The sequence below is a fragment of the Herpailurus yagouaroundi genome, unplaced genomic scaffold (genome assembly GCF_014898765.1).
Source record: "Herpailurus yagouaroundi ecotype Mexico unplaced genomic scaffold, PumYag 183, whole genome shotgun sequence".
Taxonomy (NCBI): domain Eukaryota; kingdom Metazoa; phylum Chordata; class Mammalia; order Carnivora; family Felidae; genus Herpailurus; species Herpailurus yagouaroundi.
The window spans coordinates 16,375,054-16,397,774 of record NW_024412414.1 but is presented as its reverse complement, the minus strand read 5'-3'; the positions used below and the strand labels follow the sequence as shown (position 1 = coordinate 16,397,774).

The 22,721-nt window shown below is 40.6% G+C and overlaps 1 protein-coding gene across 1 annotated transcript in view; it reads right to left on the bottom strand.

The window, feature by feature from the left end:
• The window catches only part of SHQ1 (SHQ1, H/ACA ribonucleoprotein assembly factor), a 99,661-nt gene extending 78,014 nt beyond the window's left edge, over positions 1-21,647 (bottom strand). The window contains exons 1-5 of the mRNA XM_040492158.1: positions 21,390-21,647; positions 16,864-16,928; positions 14,529-14,651; positions 13,143-13,303; positions 4,087-4,199 (exon numbers count right to left, since the gene is read on the bottom strand). Coding sequence (XP_040348092.1) covers positions 4,087-4,199; positions 13,143-13,303; positions 14,529-14,651; positions 16,864-16,928; positions 21,390-21,532 — 605 coding nt within the window. The 5' untranslated portion in view covers positions 21,533-21,647. The remainder of the gene's footprint in view (positions 1-4,086; positions 4,200-13,142; positions 13,304-14,528; positions 14,652-16,863; positions 16,929-21,389) is intronic.
• Between the last annotated feature and the right edge of the window lie 1,074 nt (positions 21,648-22,721).

The window sequence follows — 22,721 nt, the reverse complement described above, 5'->3', positions numbered from 1 at the left end:
CTAAAAATTTCAAAATGTTTAAATGACTCTTTTGAGTAAAATCTCACTAATATAGTCCCAATAGTTGAAAATGTGATGGCTTATCCTTTGCACTGTCCATGGTTCAAGAGTTTTGTGAACAAGATCTGAAGTTGACTAATGTTCTACTTTGCAAAATGAATTTATTTTCAAGTTTCTAAATGTCATTCACTCAATGAGCATTTACCGAGTGCCCCATGAAAATGCAGCATCAGGGAGATGAGGATCAGTAAGACACTCCTGACCCTTCAGGGCTCCACAATGAAATGGGAATGGATACAAAGAGAGAATATTGTAACATCAAGATGATCTGTCACTTGGAAGCCCCGAGGAGGGCTTCCTCTGCCAGTCTGAGAGGGGGTGTGCCAAGGGGTGACAGTGGAGCCCAGTCTTAAAAGATAAAAGTTATCCAAGCTAGGTGGAGCAAGGGAGAAAACAGCTGTCACAGGAGCATCATGAATACAAAGTGTGCAAGAAGTGGCGTGGTACAGGCAGGGAAATAACTAAAATTCATTACTGCTGCAGCGTATAGGGTAGACAGGGACAGGCAAAAGAGAAGCTCCAGACGTAAGCACAGTCCAGGTCACAGAGAACTTTCTACACCGTGCTAAGGAGGTAGAAGTTTATATACTTTAATTGATGGAGAACCCAGTGAAGATTTAAAGCAGATGTTCACTTTCAGTACTTAAGACATGATACTGGTGGTTTTATGGTTGATGGATTTGCAGGAGTCCAGGCTGGAGGTGGATACACCAAATACGAAGTCATGAGACTGCTGCACTAAGCCAAACATACAGGAGGACCAGAAAGAGATTGAGTGAAGGAAACAGCAAAGAGATAAATGGTACCACTTCTGGATGGATTAGAAGTGTGGAGAAAGACAGGAGTCGAAGATAAATCCCGGGTTTCTACCCTGAGTGACTGGAGTGAAAAATGGTACACTCCACCGAACAGAAAATGCAGGAAGACTTTCCAGGTAAAAATGATGAGTTCAATTTTGGACACTCAGCAGAGGAGGTCAGCAAATACCCAGTCGCTCTCCAAACCCTTAACAACGTGACTTTTCTCCAGAGCACTTATCACAATCCAAATCTTGTCTCCTTCCCCACTAGAAAGTAAGCCCCATGAATGCAGTGACCTTGTGGTGTTCACACAAATCCTCAGTATGTGTGACTCTGCCTGGCATGCAGTTCATTCAAACTGGGATTTGTTGAACAAATTAGTGCATATGTGAAAGAAGAAATCGATGAGATTTTCCTCTAATGCTTTTTCCTAAGCTTGCCATTTTGAATAAAGAGCCATGTTGGAAGCAAGTGATCTTCTTCCCAGCCTCATCATTAGCACTCAGAGCCTTGACATTCCTCAATTAATCCAAAAGCCAGATGAGTGTATCAAACTCTTAAACAAATTTACAGCACTGAAAAGTTACAATTTAAAATGGCACCCCAAATGCTAGGGATCATTTTTGTACCTCTTCTCATCTCACAGATATTTAGAATGCTAACTCAATTCTTCTATTTTCTCCCAAAGAAGGACATAGGCAGATTTATGAATTGGTTCAGGTAAAAGATATGCTGACAATTAAAAAAAACAATATGCCTAGGGAAGGAAAGAAAAACCACTCTCGGCAAGAGAAATATGAAAACTTGGCGATGATAGGCAAAACAGGAAGGCCTATTAAAGAATGTTTCCAGATACCTTCAACAAACTGTAGTGTAAAAATAATGCCCAAAAGGAGTTACAAACAGCAAAAAATAGACAATCAAAAACAAGGCATGTTTATGGATCATCTGTTATATGCCCAGTATTCTGCTGGGCTGCAAAACACACAGCAAGGAATAACATCGCAGAATGGCCTCTAGATTTTACAACACAAGACCTAAAAAATAATTATTATCCTAAGTCATTTATATGTGCCTTTGAAAGGTATGAATTTTTCTATGTACTGAATTTACCTCACTGTGTTCTGCCTTAGGATAGAATTAAAATTAGTTTTCCTTAAGCCTGTAAAATATCAGACACCGTGACGAGACATCACGACCAGTAAGAAGTCACACAACTTGAAAGTCTCATATACTTCACAATGACATATATTATGTATTACACATGTACATTACATTCACGTACATAAATGTCTAACATGACACACGCAATGTGTTGTCTGCATGGTAGGTAAAAATTGAAGCAAACCTTTTCCTCCACTGTATTAACCATTAAGAACAATTTAAAAAGCACTGAGCTAAAAAAAATTTTTTTTGATTGAAAATTTAAAAGAATTTTACTTGGACTTCTCTAGTATTAACACATCTGGCTGAGTCAGTCAGCCAATATAAATAATGGGTAAGAAGTAACACAAAAACTACAATTAGCCAAAGTCTTACTGTTACTGGAGAAGTCACAAAGAACCTTTACCGCACAGCTCCCACTCTCCGACCTGCCCATGACTAAATTTAAACCACTCGTGTAAGAACTCTTCTTTAAATAATGGAAAGAATAGCTCATGCATACTATTAAAGAAAATGAGCTTCTGGATAAAGAAACACAGAAGATGGAGAAAAATAAGGGCTGCATATAATATCACACTGCTAAGTATAAATTCCAATTTCCTAATTCTCTCAGGCCATGTCGTTATTCTTCCAGTTTTAGAAGAGAAGAGATAGGCAGTTCTTCTAATTAAGCTCCCTCCCACTTGAAATTTTACTCTTGTAAAGCTCATTCTGTTTTCATGCTGGCCCGAGAAATTTGCTGACAATGAAATTTCCCACTTTAAATATTCAGCATGATTTTAAATAGGTTTCTTCAAATTACTCTTCAGTGGACCTTTAAAGCCACAATTGGAGAGATAAAGGTAATTAGAAATGGCAATATAAATGGAGCTGAATCTCTCAGATGTCCTCCAAAATATAACATACGCTGCTCTTACCCAGTTCCCCCTAGGATGTTCAACAGTTCTGACCATTTATCGCTACACATCACTCAATGCATTTGCACATCACAAGATATATTTCTGCCATTCCAATTAGTCTCCCACTGTGTCACAGGAGATAGAATGTTAATCACAAGAGTAACAGCAGTTAAACTGAAATAGTGTACATGAAAAGGAAATACAAAATGACAAATGGAAAGACTCTTTTCAAGTCCTGACGGAGCCACTTAGTAGTGGTATGACCTTGGGCAAGTCCCTTAACCTTCTTTACCCAACTGTTGTGAAAACGGATTTAAATAATCACTTGAGAGCACTTGATAAGCTGAAAGCACTATACAAATATAAGGGAATATGATGATTACAGCTGCATGTATAACGGTTTAGAAATTGTTGGCCCAGAGCTTGGGAAGAATAATAATTGAGGCCTACATCAACCTAGGACTCACATCCTAAGAGAGCCGAGTATCCACAGAAGCCAGGTGACAATCCCTTACTTGGAAGAAGTACTGCTTTTGTGGCCAATGAGAGACATCACAATGCTCAAGTGATTATTTACCTATGCATCAACTAGATAAGTTTGTTAGGCAAATACAAGCCTGCAAGTGACACATTATGGCAAAAGACACAATCAAGGCAGATGGGAAATACAACAAAACTTAAAATTAGATTTTATTTATACCCTACTGCAATGAACAATTATTTGTTAATTAGACTCAGATCTTCAATTACAGGGGCTCGGAAATGAAGTGTTGGTAAAACCCTGGCTCAGCCAAGAAATGTAGTAAATGTAGATTCAAATTCTTAAAAAAAAACTGAAACATCTTTTCATTTACATAGACCATTAATTACAACAAAAAGTCTACTGAGAAGAACTATAAATATTCTCACGAATGCAGTGTTCTACTTTTAAGCCTGGCGAAGAAAAACTTAAAGAAGTACATTAAGAGTTCTCCGATGCTGGAATGATATCTTAGAAAGATCACAGAGGCTTAACACTTTGTAGGTTAATTCAAAAGTCAATTAAGGTTCTGAGCCATCACTAATTTCGAGAATCCCAAAACCACAGGCCTAGCATAGTTAAAAAAGGCACTCCAAAAATTTTCAAATCAACGTCAGGTCAATTAAACGCTCAAAAAACTCACAGATAATGATCAGGATCAAACTTGGCCAACTCAGCATCCAGGCGTTTCTGCCTTCGTTCAGGTGCAGGAGTGAAATCTGGATCCTTAATATCAATAACATCACTCAATTCATCCTAAGAACACCCAGAAAAGAAAGAATAATTGCTATCTCCTATTTTGTCATTGAAAAATCTAATTTTGCATGAAAGGCCAAAACAAAGGAACAATCTGATCAGCAGGCCATAATACCACCTGTGACATGTAGATTCAAATCCAGCAAATGTTTGTTAAACACCTACTGCTTCCCTGTTAGTTTTCACATAAGTTATCTCATTTAATTCGTACAACAAAGTGATCAATATATATCAGACATAAACGTTCATCATAATTTTTTTAATGTATATTTAATCTTGAGAGAGAGACAGAGACAGAGCACGAGCGGAGGAGAGGCAGAGAGAGAGAGAGAGACACAGAATCCAAAGGAGGCTCCAGGCTCCGAACTGTCAGCACAGAGCCCGATGTGGGGCTCAAACGTACGAACCATGAGATCACAACCTGAGCCGAAGTCGGACACTTAACTGACTGAGCCACTCAGGCACCCCTGAACATTCATCATTAAAAAAACAAAAAACAAAAAGCAAAAAACAGAATAACTCCCTGCAAGCAACAGGAACATTCAATTCTCCATCTCTTCCCCATTTACTCCTAGAGATTTTAAAGTTATTAACAGCATGTTTAAATACATTTCTAAATTTTTCTTTTAATGTTTATTTATTTTTGAGACAGAGGGAGACAGAGCGTGAGTGGGAGAGGGGCAGAGAGAGAGGGAGACACAGAATCTGAAACAAGCTCCAGGCTCTGAGCTGTCAGCACAGAGCCCAAAGCGGGGCTCGAACCCATGAACCATGAGATCATGACCTGAGCTGAAGTCGTACCCTTAAATGACTGAGCCACCCAGGCGCCCCTAAATACATTTCTAGACTGGAAGATGGAGATGCTCCTGCCATGTTAGCAAACAGAACCTTAGGTAACTTTTGTGTGCCCATAAATCTCTGCTCGACCAGAAATCCACTAGACCCAGTCAGCCCATCTCCAGAAGCCAGGCCAACCCTGGGTGCTATGCTTACTTCCTGGTTCCCTCTTACCCCAAACAAGGTTGACTGTGTGGCCTTAGCCAATCAGACATTTCCTTCCTATCTTTCTTCCTTGTTATTCTTTATCCCATTAAAATTTTCTGCCTTTCGCCCATTTTTCCAAGTCTCCCAGTGAAGACTGTTCACTTCCTAAAGCGTTAAATAAAGTCTGTTTGTATCACTGAAAACTGTCTTCTTTAATCACTTTTGAACATCTATATGCAGACTTTCCTTTTGTTTCTTCCTAAGGACTAACTCAGCTGGTCTCAAATAAGGATTTCCAAATAAAACTTACATATAAAACTGTGTGTGTTCTACTTTATGAGCATATTTAAGAATTTTTAAGGGCAATTTTGATGTATATGACTTTCTATCTGCAAACTTAAAAATCTAATCCTAGTTGATATTCAATTTTACCGTAAAAGTCTTCACTGATGTATACACACACACAGATACAGAGCATGTTTCTTAGGTCAAATCCTACAGAAAATAGGTATAGTAGGAAAACTGTCTAGGAAACCATATAATCTTTTTTTATTATTATTAGAATTATGAAGCCAAAAAACCTCATACAATGCAAAATATCCCTATAGCGACATCTTTTTTTCAACCTCCTCATTCCAATTACTGACCACAAATGATAAGTATAGAAACTGAAAGAACCTTAACTAAAAAGAAATCCAGGGAAATTACTCGAGAGAGTCATGGAGGGAAACTGAAAACAGATTGGCAAAAGGAATGACAGGTTAGTGCCTAATAATCGAGCTTAAAGTCGAGAGCTGTGAGGCAACCTCACCACAAAGAAATGAGCTACAATAAGCTGAAGGAGCCAAGGAGACACTAAGACAAACACTCCTCACACAATCCAAATTTTTGCATTGAAAAAAAAAATTCTCTCATTCCTATCACAATCCACTTAGCTCAAGTAATATCAACATTTAACCTAAGCACATTCTAATACAATGAAAGGGCCCAGAAAACTTTTTGGATGTCACGTCCAGAATACGTTAATACTTCTAACTACAAACATTCCAGGCAAAAACCAGATTCTTGGCTGTCCCCAAATAAAATTTTGCATTCCAAAAGTTCCCTTACAATTCACTTTTGGGAGATTAAGAATATATTTCCCTATAGAAATACTATTAAAACCAGTATTTATGTGCTCATGGTAACCCACAAGTTTATTCCACTTATAATAAACTTTAAATAGAGTACTCTCCATTCAAAGGGCGTACAACCCTGTGGCAATGTTTCCATGAAAAAATGCTTTCAGAGTTCCACTGCAACCCACCACAAGCATCTCTTCCCCAAGCAGGACAATCTGGACTCTTCCTCTCTTCCTCACCTGCCTGAAATGAAGTCCTCCAGGCACATAGCCAGAAAAGGTGCTGACCATATGCCTTGGGAGGAGAGGTTGAGTTGTACTGGGCCCACTAGACTCATGTCAGCCAGACGGCTACCATGAGAGCCGTTTCCTGCCCATGGACCCCAAGTCCTTCTTCCCAGCACCCTTAAGTCACACATTTGCTTCCCTACTAGCCCCAAGGAGTTCCTTGCACATACATACATGTACTCATTCATTCACTCACTCACTCACTTCTGAAAGCAGCCCAATGAAGCAGAAAAAAATGTGAATCTGTAGTCAGACAAACTGAAATTAAAACCCAGCTCCAGGGGCACCTGGGTGGCTCAGTCAGTTAAGCGTCCAATTTCAGCTGAGGTCATGTCTTGCAGTTCTTCAGTTTGACCCCGGAGTCTGCTTCAGATTCTGCGTCTCCCTCTTTCTCTGCCCCTCCTCCACTCACGCTCTGTCTCTCTCTCTCAAAACTAAAAATAAACATTAAAAAATAAAAAAAAAAATAAACACCTCAGCTCCAGTCTAACTGTGCATCCTCCCTGAATCTTAGCCTCCCTTCTGTGAATGAGTCTAGTGACACCTCCACCGTGAGGCTGGGGACTAGTTTCCCCTTGCTGCTGTAATAAATTACTACAAACTTAGCGCCTTAACACAACACAAATATATTCTCTTATAGGTGTGGAGCTCCCAAGTCCAGAGTCAGTCTCATTGGGCTAAAATGAAGGGAAGGCAAAGCTGGTTCCTTCTCAAGGTTCTAAGGGAGAATTGGTTGCTTTGCCTCTTTCATCTTGGAGGGTAGCTTCCTCATTTCTTGGCAGGTGTATTAAAAAAATGTCCCATGACAATGCCCTTCCTCCCTCGGCTTCCATCATCATGTGGCCTTCTCTCTTTTCACTTTGACTCTCTTACCTCCTTCTTATAAAGGCCCTGTGATTAGATAGGACTCACCTGGATAATGCCGGATAATCTCCCCATCGTAAGATCCTTAACTTAATTGTACGTACAAAGTCCCTTCTGCCACATAATGCAGTATGTTCACATGTTCCAGGGACTGGCACACACAGACATGCCAGGGAATGGGGAGGGAAGGAGCATCATTCTGTCTACCACAGGCTGTTATGAGGATTAAATGTAATAATACAAGTAAAGCATCAAGTACAAGGCTTAATACATTCAATAATTAGATTCCTTCCTCTGTGTCTCCCTATTCCATGCTGTTCCCTGCACTCACTGTCCAACTTCCTACTGGGAATACCTGTCCTCCTTCCCCTTCCACGTCCTCACTTGCCAGTAGCAACAAAAAGAGAAAAATAGGGATTAAAATGTGCTGCTTCATTACTTCACCTGAACCAGATATAAGGTCACAAATGGGGTAGAATCTGGGAATTTCTGTAGGTAACTACATTTCAGAGGATAAACAGACTAAGGGAACCACAGGCATTTCAAAATACTAATTGCACTGAGAATAAACCCAGACTTTCCCCACAGCTCTGCACAATCTAACCCTTGTCCTGTACTTCACGCCCACCTCCTACCTTCCTCTTCTGGCTCAAATCCCCCAAGCCACATACCAGGCTTCCTTCCCTTTCTAAAACCCTGAGACTTTGCATTTACGATACACTTCTCACCATTCAAGACTCAGTGCAAATGTCGCTCCTCAAAGAGACCTTCTCTGGGCATCCTCACCAAAGGAGTACCCCACAGTCTCCCACATTACCCCATCCATTCCTTCACTTGTCACTATCTGAAATTCTCTAGTTTATTTGTTGTTTACAGGATTACGGACTAGCTTCCCACTAGAAGATTCCATGAGGACAGGAGTCTGGTCAATTATTTTTCCTTACTGTATCCCTGGCACTGTTCCTGGCCTTCAGTATTAAATCATTCATTCAGGAAATACTGTATGAGGGGCTGCCTGGGGTGCTAGAGATCCAGAAATAAATATACACACCAGGTCTCTGCTCTCATGAGAGTAAGAATTAGACAGTAAGAATGCAGCTGTCCTTCCTCTCTCCCTCCTCTCCCCTCTTGCTTCCAGACTCAGGGCCTCCACATGTAGCTATGCAGTCTGTACCCCAAAGAACACGAACATCCCCAGCAGTACGAGCCCCACCAGGCTCATCCTACACACGGTCATACACGGTGGCCCTGTTCAAACCGGACTCTCAAGAGGAACCAAAAGGAACTACAAAGCCAAGTTAGCGTGGGGGAAGAGAAATCCATCTAGGGCATCAACCAACCAAAGGTAGAAAGATAAGGAGATGGGAAATGTTCGGCCATACCAGAACAGCGGTGATTCTGCTACGGCCACTGTCAGTTGAACCATTTAAAGTGGGTATTGCCAAGAAAAGGTCATGCAGGATGAAAATCAGGCTTATGTTAAATTTTGGCATCGCTATGGCAGAGACCCTCCAGGGAGAAAATTAACTGTGTGAACATCTGGCCAATAGGCCTCCTGGAGACAACAGCCTCGGGTCCCTGGTGCAGCTGCGGGAAGGAAAAGGGCCGGACAGCCAGCGTCCTGTGGCTGCTGGCAGCGGCGGTGCCGGGAGCTTGCTGGGTTGGCGCCCAGAGACTCTGGGATGGTTGCTCCTGGCAGCCCCCACCGCCTGATGCCGGTTGTGAGGCCCTGACTTTGAGCAGCCGGGGCAATTTTCCAAAGGCGCCCTGGCGGCTGGCAGCGGTTTTAGAAAGGAAAGAAAAAAGGGATGAGGAAGGGAGAGATACGTTAAAAAGAATGTTTCAGCAAATACCACTTCTTTTTTCTTCTCATTATCAGTATGAAATATGGAAGTTTCTAAGCATATGCCGTGTACATGGTCGGAGGGGAAAAAAACATCGACTATAAATCCCCCCCCCCCATGAAGGATTAAATTATTCGATTAAGAGCAGATACCTGGGTCTTGGAATTACGAATGATGTTTCCTTTCTTTGTTATATTTTTATAATGAATATATATCGCTTTTATCATCAAAGAAAATAAACCTATTTTTCACTTAAGGGGGGAAAAAAGAGACTGTGGAAAAACTAGTAAAATACGAGCCATCAACAAAACTTCATGGATATTTTCTCATCCAAAGGCAGAATGAGAGAAAGTCTAAACTTGTGAGAAAACATTCTTTAAGAAAATGCTGACGTTTCTTAAGTCCATCACTTGAAAACAGAAGAGATGTTCTCAAAGGTATTTAGGCAGTAATCATTCCAGCTTCTTCTCATTGCTTCACTAGCAGAAAGACACCCACACCACTAACCTTAGTCAAATGGTCGCTCACTTTTTAAGCACAGGGTAGTGGTATCTTACACAGAGCAGTCATGAATGCAGAACAACTCTGCGAGGAACACCAATCATGTGAGATTTGGGGGCCACTATCGCACAAAACACACCTACGTTAATACCCCAGAGAGGGTGTCCTTTGGTTCACAGAGGATTTTTGAAAGTTTTCATTCCTTAATGGTCATGAAGAATACCACAAACTTCTAGTTTTATTCATTAGAACATATAATCTTGAGGGGAGGGTGGAGGAGAGGAGAAAATGGGTGATGGGTGTTGAGGAGGGCACTTGTTGGGATGAGCAATGGGTGTCGTATGTAAGCGATGAGTCACGGGAATCTACCCCCAAAACCAAGAGCACACTTTACGCAGTGTATGTTAGCAAATTTGACAATAAATTATATTTAAAAAAATCATTCAGGGGCGCCTGGGTGGCGCAGTCGGTTAAGCGTCCGACTTCAGCCAGGTCACGATCTTGCGGTCCGTGAGTTCGAGCCCCGCGTCAGGCTCTGGGCTGATGGCTCAGAGCCTGGAGCCTGTTTCCGATTCTGTGTCTCCCTCTCTCTGTGCCCCTTCCCCGTTCATGCTCTGTCTCTCTCTGTCCCAAAAATAAATAAACGTTGAAAAAAAAAATTAAAAAAAAAATCATTCAATAAAAAAGTATATGTATATCATTTTGAAAAACCAGTACCTACATCTACTGGTTTGTCCACTGGTAAAAGGTGCACAAGTAACAGCAACGATGCCAGGATGGAACAGATACACACGAGAGCCCCGCACAGTGCCTGGCACAGGGACATAGTCAGTAGCTGTTGGCTGTTGATGCACAGACAGTGGTAGTCCAGTACCTGTTACTCAAGTCCCCCTAGAGAGGAGTGAACTTCAGCATTCAGACCTTTTAAAGAATTTAGAGAAGTTAACTGGTACACACCCATTACATATTTTATTTAACCCCCGCTAAATCTGGGGTAGCACCCTGTATTCAAATGCATTACTATTTCTCTGGCAAAATCTGTCAATATGCACACTAAGCGGGATTTAAAAAACTAACTAATAAAAGACTCACAACGGTGGGGCTCCTGGGTGGCTCAGTGGGTTAAGGGGCCGACTTGACTTTGGCTCAGCTCATGATCTCACGACTCGTGGGTTCAAGCCCCCGCATCAGACTCTGCGCTTACAGTGCAGACTCTGCTTCCAATCCTCTGTCTCCCTCTTTCTGCCCCTCCTGTTCCCCCTCTCCACTCAAAACTAAATGTTAAAAAAAAATAATAATAAAGACATCGATTCAGATCAGGTTTTGTCACAAAACTAAACACACAAAAATGTTTACTTTGAGAACTTTCTGTTACCCCGTTACTACAGACATGGGTTATAAGCCTGCACCACTAGTTACCAGTTACATCACCCTCAGGGCTTGTTCACATCCATGGCTCTCTTTTTTTCCTCTGTCGAAGAAAATATGCATTCAAACAGCTTAGAACAGCAATGCTCATTCAGTTAAAATCTGAACATTTTAATGATTTTAGATCATCAAGCTAAAGGCTCGAGAATCATGAACATCAAATTCAGTGTTTCATTTCTGAGGGGAAACAGAATGATGTAATCACGGGCTCTAACTATGCTGACATTTATTTTTAAAGCTGGGTGATAGGTGCCCAGAGATTTGGTGCCTTAGTTACGACATTCAGAAAAACACAGAGAATATTTCATAACATTTTTTAAAAGAAATCTAAATTACTTATTGAACATTTCCAACAGATACAAGAACTTGGGACCTAAAGGACTTGGCCTAGGCTTACGTTATGGCATTCCAGCATCTTCTCAGCAACCTGGCAGAAATCCCTTGAAAGGCTCTCCCCTCAACGGCAGCAGCAAGAAACCAAGTTCCCTCGCCTCAGAAATGATGATCCATCTGAATGTACAATCTGTACTTGGCCTGCTTGACTTGTATTAGCATTCATTTAGAGCTTCACACAGGTAAACCCCAAGTGACGGACCACAAAGTAGCTCTCAGCTAAACAGGTGAGGTCCATTCACTGTAGTTAGCGCTGTAGACAAAATGGACTCTAACTACCTCAGAGATGACCAGAAAATGTGATTGGGGAGAGAGACTATGGAGAGACTGTAATTCAGGGAAAAAAGCATATAAGGGTTTTGAAGGGAGTATCTAATCAGCATTATTTGCTCAAGTAAATCCCAATTTTGTTCTCTTCAAAGAGTCTGGAGAGCATTTTATATTTTTCATAGGCAGAAGTCTTTCTAGCATCCTATTCTTTTTCAAAGAGTTTTAATAATGCAGCATCTCCTAAGTTTTCTAAATTCTATTACAATGTAGATGAGTAAATTTATCCCTATTTGATAAAGAGGAGACAAGACTTGTTTATGATCAAATAACTGGCCTATCACCCCAAATCTAAGCAGCAGAAGTGGGACTAAAACATAGGTAAACCCTTCTTTAGTAAATTCAAATATGTCTTACTATAATAAACTACAGCCTAAAGAGATTTCATGTCCTCTGCCCAGATAGGGATTGAAAAAAAAAAAAAAGTTGTCTGTTACTATTGCTTTCATTTAAAATTCAAACAAAACAAAATGAAACAAAACTCCAAGCTAATGGTTCAGAAATACTTTCCATCATATAACATTCTAGGGAGGCATTTTCTATAAAACAACACAGGTACAAAATAGTTCAAAATCTCTCCTCTCCATTTCATTCTCCCCCCATAAACTAAAATAAAGCGGAATTTCCTATGTTTTTTGAGGAAGAGAGACTGATGTCATTCCTTTTTAGCCTAAGTGACAAACGATTGGGTTCTAACAAGAGATTACATTCAACCCCCACCAAGAGTAAACAGACACAAGTGCCCACTGTACACCAAGAACTAAACAATTCGATCAAAAGACACAAATTCATTCTCACCGGGAACATTCTCTCTCATTTATATTTATAAAACATCACATAATCATTTTCATCTTTCAGAAGTGTAACACAAAGATTTGCAGTTAAGTATGAGGAAAGAGGAGTTCCGTTTTGTGTTTTGGAAACTTCATGTCTAGAATACTGAATGAAGTGGAGAAAAAAGAAAGTAACAGGACATCTGACATCTGTAAGCACAGTGTGACTGGGCAGAACCACCAATGCAATGGAAAGGAACAAACGTGTGTAATCACTACAGAGAAGCAGCTGTGACTTGTGCTCTGAATACATCACCTCCTATCATCTTCATTAAAGATCTCCAAGTAGGAGCAGAACTGAAATTAAAATATCAAAATGGTAAAACCCTATACAACAAGGTCTTTTAGAAAGAAACCGTACCTGTAACCGCTGAAACACTCCGGATCGTAAATTTCCAAATCCATAGTGGTACTGTGGATTCAGAGCACTTTCTGATACCTCTTCATAGGGGACCTGTTCAATTTCCCAGTCAAACTCTTCATCCTCAGCTTCTACTCCTCCCTCAGAAACTTCAGAAGCACCTGAATGTGTTAAATATTAATTTATTCAAGTACTGGGTTTCCTAGGTACAACTTGGAGGGGAAAAGGTATAAAAAATGCCTGCCCACATGCACTGAAAGGTATGTAAAAGAATATACATAACCTCGTTATTTGTAAAATTTTAACGTCTAACTTTGAGAGACAGAGGGAGAGGGCACAGGAACAAGCGGGGGAGGAGCAGAGAGGGAGGAGACACAGAATCTGAAGCAAGCTCCATGCTCCCAGTTGTCAGCACAGAGCCCAACGTGGGGCTCCAACCCACGAATCGTGAGATCATGACCTGAGCCATCATCAGATGTTTAACCAAATGAGCCACTTAGGTGCCCCAACCCCACTATTTTTCATAGCTTCCCCCCCAAAAAAGGAACCAATCCGAAGGCCCTCAAGAGTATAAAGATGTATAAATAGTAAATGCAATGAAAGCAAACAAACCTCAGCTATAGATGGAAAAACCTCACAAGAATATTAAGTGAAAGAAGCCATACAAAAAAGAACACATACTGCCTGAGTTATATACACAATTCAAAAACAGGCAAAACTGAAGGTAGCAGTAACACCGCAGAGGAGGGAGGAAGAAGGGACCAGGAGGAGGCACAGGGTAGGATTCCAGGGTATTGGAAACATTCCATTTCTTGACCTAGGCGGTATTCATTTTACGTAACTCATTGAATTTATAAACTTTTGATCAAAGCTCAAGAGGCCATTACTTTGCAAAAGACAGAGATGCTGTTTTAACTGGTCCAAAAATGTGACTGACACACTGAGTCAGTAATGTGTTTTTTGTCTTTAAATTATATGTCACCGGGGCACCTGGGTGACTCAGTTGGTAAAGCGTCCAACTTCCGCTAAGGTCATGATAGATCTTGCAGTTCACAAGTCTGAACTTTGTGTTGGGCTCTGGCTGACAACTTGAAGCCTGGAGCTTGCTTCGAATTCTGTGTCTCCCTCTCTCTCTCTCTCTCTCTGCCCGTCCCCCACTCATGTTCTCTCTCTCTCTCTCTCAAAGATAAATAAATGTTTAATAAATAAATAATAAATGAAATAATATGTCACCAAATGAGCTAGTTTTATTTTCATGTGATGTCCTTATCTTGTCACCTGAGGCATTTTCTCCCATTTCCTATTTGCTATATCCCTCTTCCCCCAGAAACACAAAGCACTCCAAATTTTCTGTTTATCTTTATTTCTTAACTACAATAAACATACCTATTTCTTCCACAAGTGGTTTGGCAGTCCTGGATTTTCTTGGTGCCAGAAGAGCGGTTAACATGTTCAGTCCCTCAAAATGCTGGCCAGGAGTTTCCTTCGGCAATCGAATGGTAAAAATTCCTTAAAGATAAATTTGTTTTATACTTAGCTCTATTAAAAAAATCAAAGACTTCACACAAATACATCCAAGAAATATGTATTCCTATTTCATAGGGCTCTAAAATTATGCCCTTGTTATATAGTGAATAAAAATCAGGATAGAAAAAGGCTTGGGCCCCTGGGTGGCTCAGTAGGTTAAGTGTCTTACTTCAGCTCAGGTCATGATCTCGCGGTTCGTGAGTTCAAGCCCCACATTGGGCTCTGTGCTGACAGTTCAGAACCTGGAGCCTACTTCAGGTTCTGTGTCTCCCTCTCTCTCTGCCCCTCCTCTGCTCCCGCTCTGTTTCTCACTCAAAAATAAAATAAATATTAAAAAAAAAAAAAAAACTTGGGAAAAAAAGAAAAAGGCTCAAATAGGGTTTTTCAGAATCACTGATTCAGCTGTCACCTGTATAAGAAATTAATCTGCTAAAGCTGCAGAATGCTTTAGTCTTACACAGTATCCCCTTAACCTACTGGTAATACTAAAAGTCCAAGCCAAAACCTCTAAAACTCAATGACCTGAGAAGGCAGTAGCTTAGAATTAGCCCATAGCTACTTATAAGATTTATTTCTGAACTAGGAAAGAAAAATCAAGATACCTAATCCAATGAATAGCAGCAATTTCAAAAATTCACAAAATCTTAAAGCAATTATAGCTTAAAAAGCTATCTGAGATCTCAAGAGACATATCCCCAAAGTCTAAGACAGACTCAAATTCTACCTATGCACTTCTTTCCTTTCCCTGACTAGGTTTATCACTTCATCGAGGCTACCCCATAGACTTCTTACATTATTTACTACTGTGAATTTAAAATATTTTTTACCTTTTTCATTGCACTTAAACATATTTCAATACAGTTGACCCTTGGACAAAATGGAGCTTAGGGATGTGAACCCCCACCCAGTCAAAAATCTGTTTAACTTTTGACTCCCCCAAAAGCTAACTATGAATAGTCTACTGTTGATTAGAAGCCGTATCAATAACATAAACTGTTGATTAACACATATTCTGTATATTGTATGCATTAAATGCTGTGCCCTTACACTAAAGAGAAAAGAAAATGTTGTTAAAAAAAATCGTACGGAAAATACATTTACAACACAATACCGTATCAAAAAAAAATCCGCATATAAGTGGATCTGCACAGTTCAAACCCACGCTGTATGAAAGTCAAGTATATATCAAAAACAACTCAATCCAAACCCACAGGTGCAGCTTCCTAAATCCCTGGGTACTTTTGAAATTTAATAAATTTGTTTCAGTATGCAACTTCCCTGCAATTAAAAGCACACTTACTACCTAGAAAGGCATTTTCATATTTCATTATCACATTAATTACATTGTATTATGGGTTATAACTTTGTCATTTAACTTTCATGCCATCCTTCCTCTCTTACCCTAGTTTACTGAGGTCAAGAAATATATTACACTTAATAAATTACACAAGACTATACAAGGTATTCTTATTCCAGATTCACTGATAAAGAAAAATCCAGAGGCATCTACAAAAGGAAAATAAGTGGTTTCGACAATAGCTAAACTGAAGGGCTTATCAATCATGAGAAGAAAATGCAGTCGGCCTTTAATTGCCACCTTTGAACAGTTTCTCACTTACCTGTTATTAAGTTTTAACTTTAAAAAGTATACAAGAAAAATTTGATTTGCAGCTTCCAAAATCATCCACATCTTTTCTCATATAATCTAACTTTTTAAAAAAGTTTATTTATTATTGGGCAGGGGAGGGGCAGAGAGAGAGGGAGAAAAAGAGAATGCCAAGCATGCTCTGCTCTGTTAGCACAGAGTCCGGCGTGAGGCTCAAACTCTCCAACCGCGAGATCATGATCTGAGCTGAAATCAAGAGTCAGTCGCATAACCAACTGAGCCCCCCAGGCACCCCCCACATAATCTAACTTTCAAACTCTTATTCAAAGTAGAAGTAGAAAATAAAACACCTAGGAAACAGAAACAGGGTATTTAAGTAACTTTAAAGAGTACTGTGAAGTACTTTACAGGACTGAGGAAATTGTAATTGTCAAGAAATCCATGAATAGGCACGGGGCGTTAAGAAACAATGAAGTGTGCATTTGCAATACATCTAAAGGTCCCCATAGTATCTTGAAAGATTATGATGTACTTATTCTAACATGAAGAATCCAAAGAAAAAAAGTAACAAAATTCCAAAGGCAATACCTTTATCCGCATCATAGGATCCCTGTTCACTTCCGTTTTCTACAACTCTTCCAGGAAGGGTTAATCTGCAGATTTAATAGGTTACATCAAGTCCTTAAATTACAGAGTATAAGTGACCATCAATGATAGTACGTTTACCACTGAAACCTATCAACCATTTTAAAAGGCAATTCTTCAGCATTTCTTTAACATCTTGCAAACTAAATAACTTACATTTCTTCCCTAGCTAAGATAAAAGAAATCACAGCTGCCTCATCTTTCTGCCTGAATACTCCCTAGTCACCAATAAAAGCGATGCTTAAAAAGAAAAACCACAATAAATATTAGTCATCACTATTTCTACAGTACTTTCGTCTACCTAATGAGTAAGGGAGTTATTAATATACCTGGTGCCTGATACAGCAGGGGCTCCAAAAAGGTATACTAAATGGCTCCCCTCCCTCCCAAAAGCATTTTTAAAATGGAAAACAATAAAGAAACAACAAAACCAATTGTTTATTTGGGGCAAATTAATACTTTAAAAAAAAAGCAAAAAACGAAAGTTTTTCTCAACTCTCATTATTACCATACAGGGATTTTCCCCCTTTCACTGTAAAGGAAATGAACTGATTTCCCTGTTTCCAGTTTTACTCTGGTTCAGTCGCATCTTCCACAGAGGTCCCAAAAGAATTTTTCTAAAATAGAAATCAGGGGCGCCTGGGTGGCTCAGTGGGTTTAAGTGCCCAACTTCGGCTCAGGTCATGATCTCAGTGTTTGTGGGTTCAAGCTCCGCATCAGATTCTGTGTTGACAGCTCAAAGCCCGGAGCCTGCTACGGATTCTGTGTCTCCCTCTCTCTGCCACTCCCCAACTTGGGCTCTCTCTCTCTCTCTCTCTCTCTCAAAAATAAATAAACACTGAAACAGACTTTAAAAAATTAAATAGAAATCAGAGTGTCACTTTTCTAGTGAAAAAGTTTTCATGGCTGCCTGACATCAACTCAATAATTTACACTCATGAGTACCACATATGAGACCAGCTCCATTCCATTCCAAACTTAAAATGTGAGGCTCCTTTCCTCCCACATCTCCTATTCATATGCTTCCTATTCTAACATTATAATAACAACAACAACAACAATAACAAAACTTGGCAGGTCCCAAAGGCCCGGGGCTTCACAACCTAGTTAACTTTGATCTTAAGGCTTCCTGGAGCTACAATGCAGTTTCCAAACCAAAATCCTTTCTAAGTCCAACATAAGAAGTCCGTTTATGGATAAACTAGCTTGTTTTAATGGTTACAAACACTAACTTCACTTTCAGAATCTGAACTGAGTTCCAGCTCTGCCATTTGCCATCTCTCCAACTTTTTTTGTGTAAGTTAATCAACTTCGAAGCTCATACACTTCATCTGTAAAAAGTGAGAAATAACAGATCTCCCCCAGAGTTACTGCAAGAAGAGGTTATTACTGTGAAGTAGGTAAGCATTCCAAAAATGTAAGCTATTAATACCAATGTTCTTCTCCTAAATTCTTTGTAAGTATAGAGTTAAATTCTTACTGCATAAGAGTGAAATCCTGTTTGTTCACAGATCTGCCACCCCTGATAGACTCTCAGTTTCCCAAGCAGAGGAGCGAGGAGGTTTTATTCACCTCTGCTGTACTGTAGCCAACTGTATTTTCAAAGATGGCCCATCTCACATCACTCCTCCCAACTGTGGGGTCTATGTCCCCTCCCCCTAAAACTGAGTGAGCTTGCAAATGTCCATGGGTAAATGAATGAATAAGTTGCAGTGTGTGTGTACGTGTATACACATATACACATGTATATACATATATATATAAAACACACACACATATATGTATATATATTTGCTCAGCCATAAAAGAATGGAATATTACGCAGCCATAGAAAAGAATGAAATCTTGCCATGTCCAACAACATGGATGCATCTAGAGTATAATGCTAAGCAAAGTCAGAGAAAGACAAATCCCATATTCCACTCATATGTGTAATTTAACAAACAAAACAAAGGGAAAACAAAAAAGAGACAAACCAAAAAACAGACTCTTAACCAAAGAGAACAAACTGATGGTTAAGGGGGGGGGGGGGGGGGGACTGAATTAAATAGGTGAAAGGGATTAACATCACATTTATCATGATGAGCACTAAGTAACATGCAAAATTGCTCAATCACTATATTGTATACCTGAAACTAATATAACAATGTATATTAAATATACTGGAATTAAAATAAAAATTAATTAACTAGGTTTTTGTTGTTGTTGTTTAAACTGAGTGGCCTTGGGGCCAATAAAATGGAACAGAAATGACAGTGTGATTTCTGAGGTTAGGTCATAAATGATATGAGCCTGCCTTGTCCCCTGGAATACTTGACTTTTGAAACTTTCAGCTCCACCCCCCCGCCCCCCACAAAGGAATCAAACTAGACCATGCAAACACACCACACAGGGAGTCCTGAGAGTACACAAAGAGAGAGGCTGTGCCCCAGCCACTCCACCAGTCCCCACCTGCTTTGGCCCTCACTGTTCCAGGTCCAGCCAATATATGACTACAACTGAATTAAAGATCTCAAGTCAGAACAGCTCGGCCAGGCTCTTACCAAATTCCTGAGGTACAACCAGGGCAAGAGAGTTAGATAACTGTTGTTTTAAAACACTATTTGATTGGTTATGCAACAACAGATAACTAGAACAATAGGCCCTTATAATAAATATCTACTGTTTACTGAACATATGGGCACGGCAATAAAAACTATGCATCCATTATATCAATCCTCACATCAGCTCTGGACGATCACTAATATTAGTCCCATTGTAAAGATTAGGAAACTGAGACAGCATAATTTGCTGTAAGTGCCAGAACTGTTAAGCATGCTGAGACCCAGGTGTGCCCAACTCCCCAGTCCCTGCTACTCAAGGAATGGATGAACTGGTGTAAAGAATACTCTTTAAAGTATTTCACAAATAACCTCTTATTTGGGCTTCATCAAGACTCCCAAACTTAGGCAAAATGGTTTTTACCTTGAAACTCCTGTTATTGTATTTAATTTTACATTCCTATCACATTTAACATCTTTTCTCTGAGCCTCTGATACCTCATCTGTGACATGAGTTAACAACAGACACTATGTTGTAGGACTGTCCTAAAATCAAATGAGATAATCCACATAAAGTATTAACCTGAAGTGAAAATTCACTAAATGCTTGCTACCACCATCACCATCTACTTTCCATTCTTCATGTCCTGCCTTAAATATCACTTCTTCAAAGTCTTTCCCGGGGCCACTTTACATTTCAACAGGATCCCCTTTATTTTCTTTCCGTGCACTTCCCTTCAGAGTACTTATCACAATTTGGAGTCATACCTTTACTTGTTCGTTTATTGCTATTCTCTCCCCATTAGAATGTAAACTTTATGAGACACCACTACACCTCCAATACCTAAAACCCAGCCTGGTATAAATAAATCAAAGGAACAAATGAATAAAGAAATAGGAAAGTGCAGTATATGCAAGTTAAGTCAGGGCTTAATGTGAATCTGAGCAAAACGGTTTCCCACCCAGTGAAGGAACCAGCTTGACTCAAGAGCAAGGTTTATTAGGAAAGTACTTGGGCAGAAAAGGTAGGCTACAGCTACACTTGAATTAGAAAGATTAGGAGAATGGATTTTATGTAGCAGGAAAGGGAAAGGGGTTGACAATGTTTTAGGAAGAAAAATCCACAGTGTCTTCTGTAAAAAGAAGCTAATATCAATCAATGCCTATTTCCAAAGAGCTCTCGCTGCCCAGGTCAAATGGGATAATATACACAAATACACATAACACGCCTGTATGCGTTAAAGTGAGCCCACGGAGCTGTTGCTACTTTTGTTATGGTTCTGTAAGGAAAAAATGCAAACAGGTTGTGATGAAGGGCCCTCACTGCGAACGCACGACAACCGCAACTAAAGGCAAAATCAGACAAGTTAGGAGGAGGTAGGAGAACGAGGTTAATTTGGTGTCAAGGAGGCAAAGAAAGGAGAGAATATCAGGAAGTAGGGAGCGGCCCGCCAAGCGTCAACACAACTCTTAAGCAGAAGGTCGACTGATAAAAGTCAAAAGGACTGGTCAGTTGGGAAGTCAGCGCGCACCGTCCTGGAGCAGGGGATAGGGTAGGAGGACCAACGCAGGGCGATAACAACAGTAAAAAGGTACGAGAACTAGGGCGATAGGACAGAAACTGCAGACGTTACAAGATCCCAAACGCCAGGTCTTATAATGGCTCGAAATCTTTTTTACGGTGGGGATTTAACAAAGTTTAAGAACGGAATGAGCTTGTACAACACGTGGAAAGCACTTCTGACGAGGTCATTTCCTCAGCACTGAAAGAAGCCGCGGAAATCTCGGGAAAAGGCAATCATTAAATCCCTCGCTCTTTCTTCTTTCCTCGGTAAACAGTTATCTCAAGAGTAACTGAGAGATGAAAGATCAATCAACGAATCAATCCCCTATATACATTATTTCCAGGGCCGGACACAGAGAACTCGCCTGAGAAAGTACGGCTTGGCGTAGAACTTAAAGTCGACCCCCTCGAAGTAGACGTCAAACTCGGAGACCCGGGCGTAGGGCACGCGGATGGCGACGGTAAGGAAGTCGGGGTCCTGGCTGAGGTCGAACGCGGGGGTCAGCATGGCCGCGCCGGACTCAGGTGTCCCAGCCACTTACACTCACGGTCGCCGCAGTCCCGCCACTCAGACTACCCAGTAAGTACCCACGCGGGAGACTCGGTCTCGTAGCCAAGGCGCTTCCGGCTCGAGACGGAAGTGTTTGCGCGTGAGGCAGGAAGTCCCGCCCCACGCCGATCTCCATGGAGACTGGACGCTGTTAGTGGAGAAAGGGCGCGGAGCGTGGGGATTTGACCGCAGAAATGGAACTAAGGTCAAAACTTGGAAAAACCGGGACTACAATCCTCCTTAGACCCACCAACCCTGTTTCGAAATCCTAAGAGATTAATTTTAACCTCACTGGCCTTGGAGGTAGACAGACCTGCATTCGAATCCGTTCTCGGCCACCTCTCAGCTTAAGACCTTAGGGAAGTTACAAAACGTCCCCAAGCTTCGGATAACTTTTCGATAAAATGGCACTAACACTAACCCCGCAGAGATGTGAAGATAACATGATATTATGTAAGTAAAGCTCTAACAAGGTACCTGGCAAGTTGTCAACGCTCCTTGTATGGAAGCAGTCACCGCAGAAACCACAGCAGCGTCGTTACTGTGGTTTCCTTAGTTCTCACCTGCCTTGTCCGCAATTCCCCCTTTCTCCAGCCCCCCTCCGTGTTTCACTGCCCATTTCTCTTCCCCTCCCTTTCCCTCTCCCTCTCTTTATCTGTTACTTTCTTTTCCCTTCCGATTTCCTTGAGTAGTTTTCTCGTATACAGATCGTCCATCTCCCTAACCTCGTTTAATCTCTACTATGAGTTTCAAAGAACACGAGTCAAGAGAGGTTAAGCACTGTATCTTATAATCATGCATCTTACAATTACCAGAACCCAGAACGTTGACTCTTAAACCCTGTTAGTGCCTGAATTGACAAATTGCTGTACCTCCATATCCCTTCTTTCCTTTTCTCACTTTTCTCTGTACACTTTAGTCTATGCTCCTCATACTCTCCCAGTACCCGTCCCACTGATGTCCATCTTTCCCTACTTAGTCCCTTGGCCTTGCTTCTTCTTGTTGTATTTGCTGTTATTCCACCAGAAACTAGATTAGTCCAGGAAATAGTATTTACCTCCTGGTTTTAAATGTCAATGGAAAAGGGGTATCTCTGTGGTAGTGGACCAGATAACTTCAAAAGCCTTTTCAACCTCCAATTTTTATG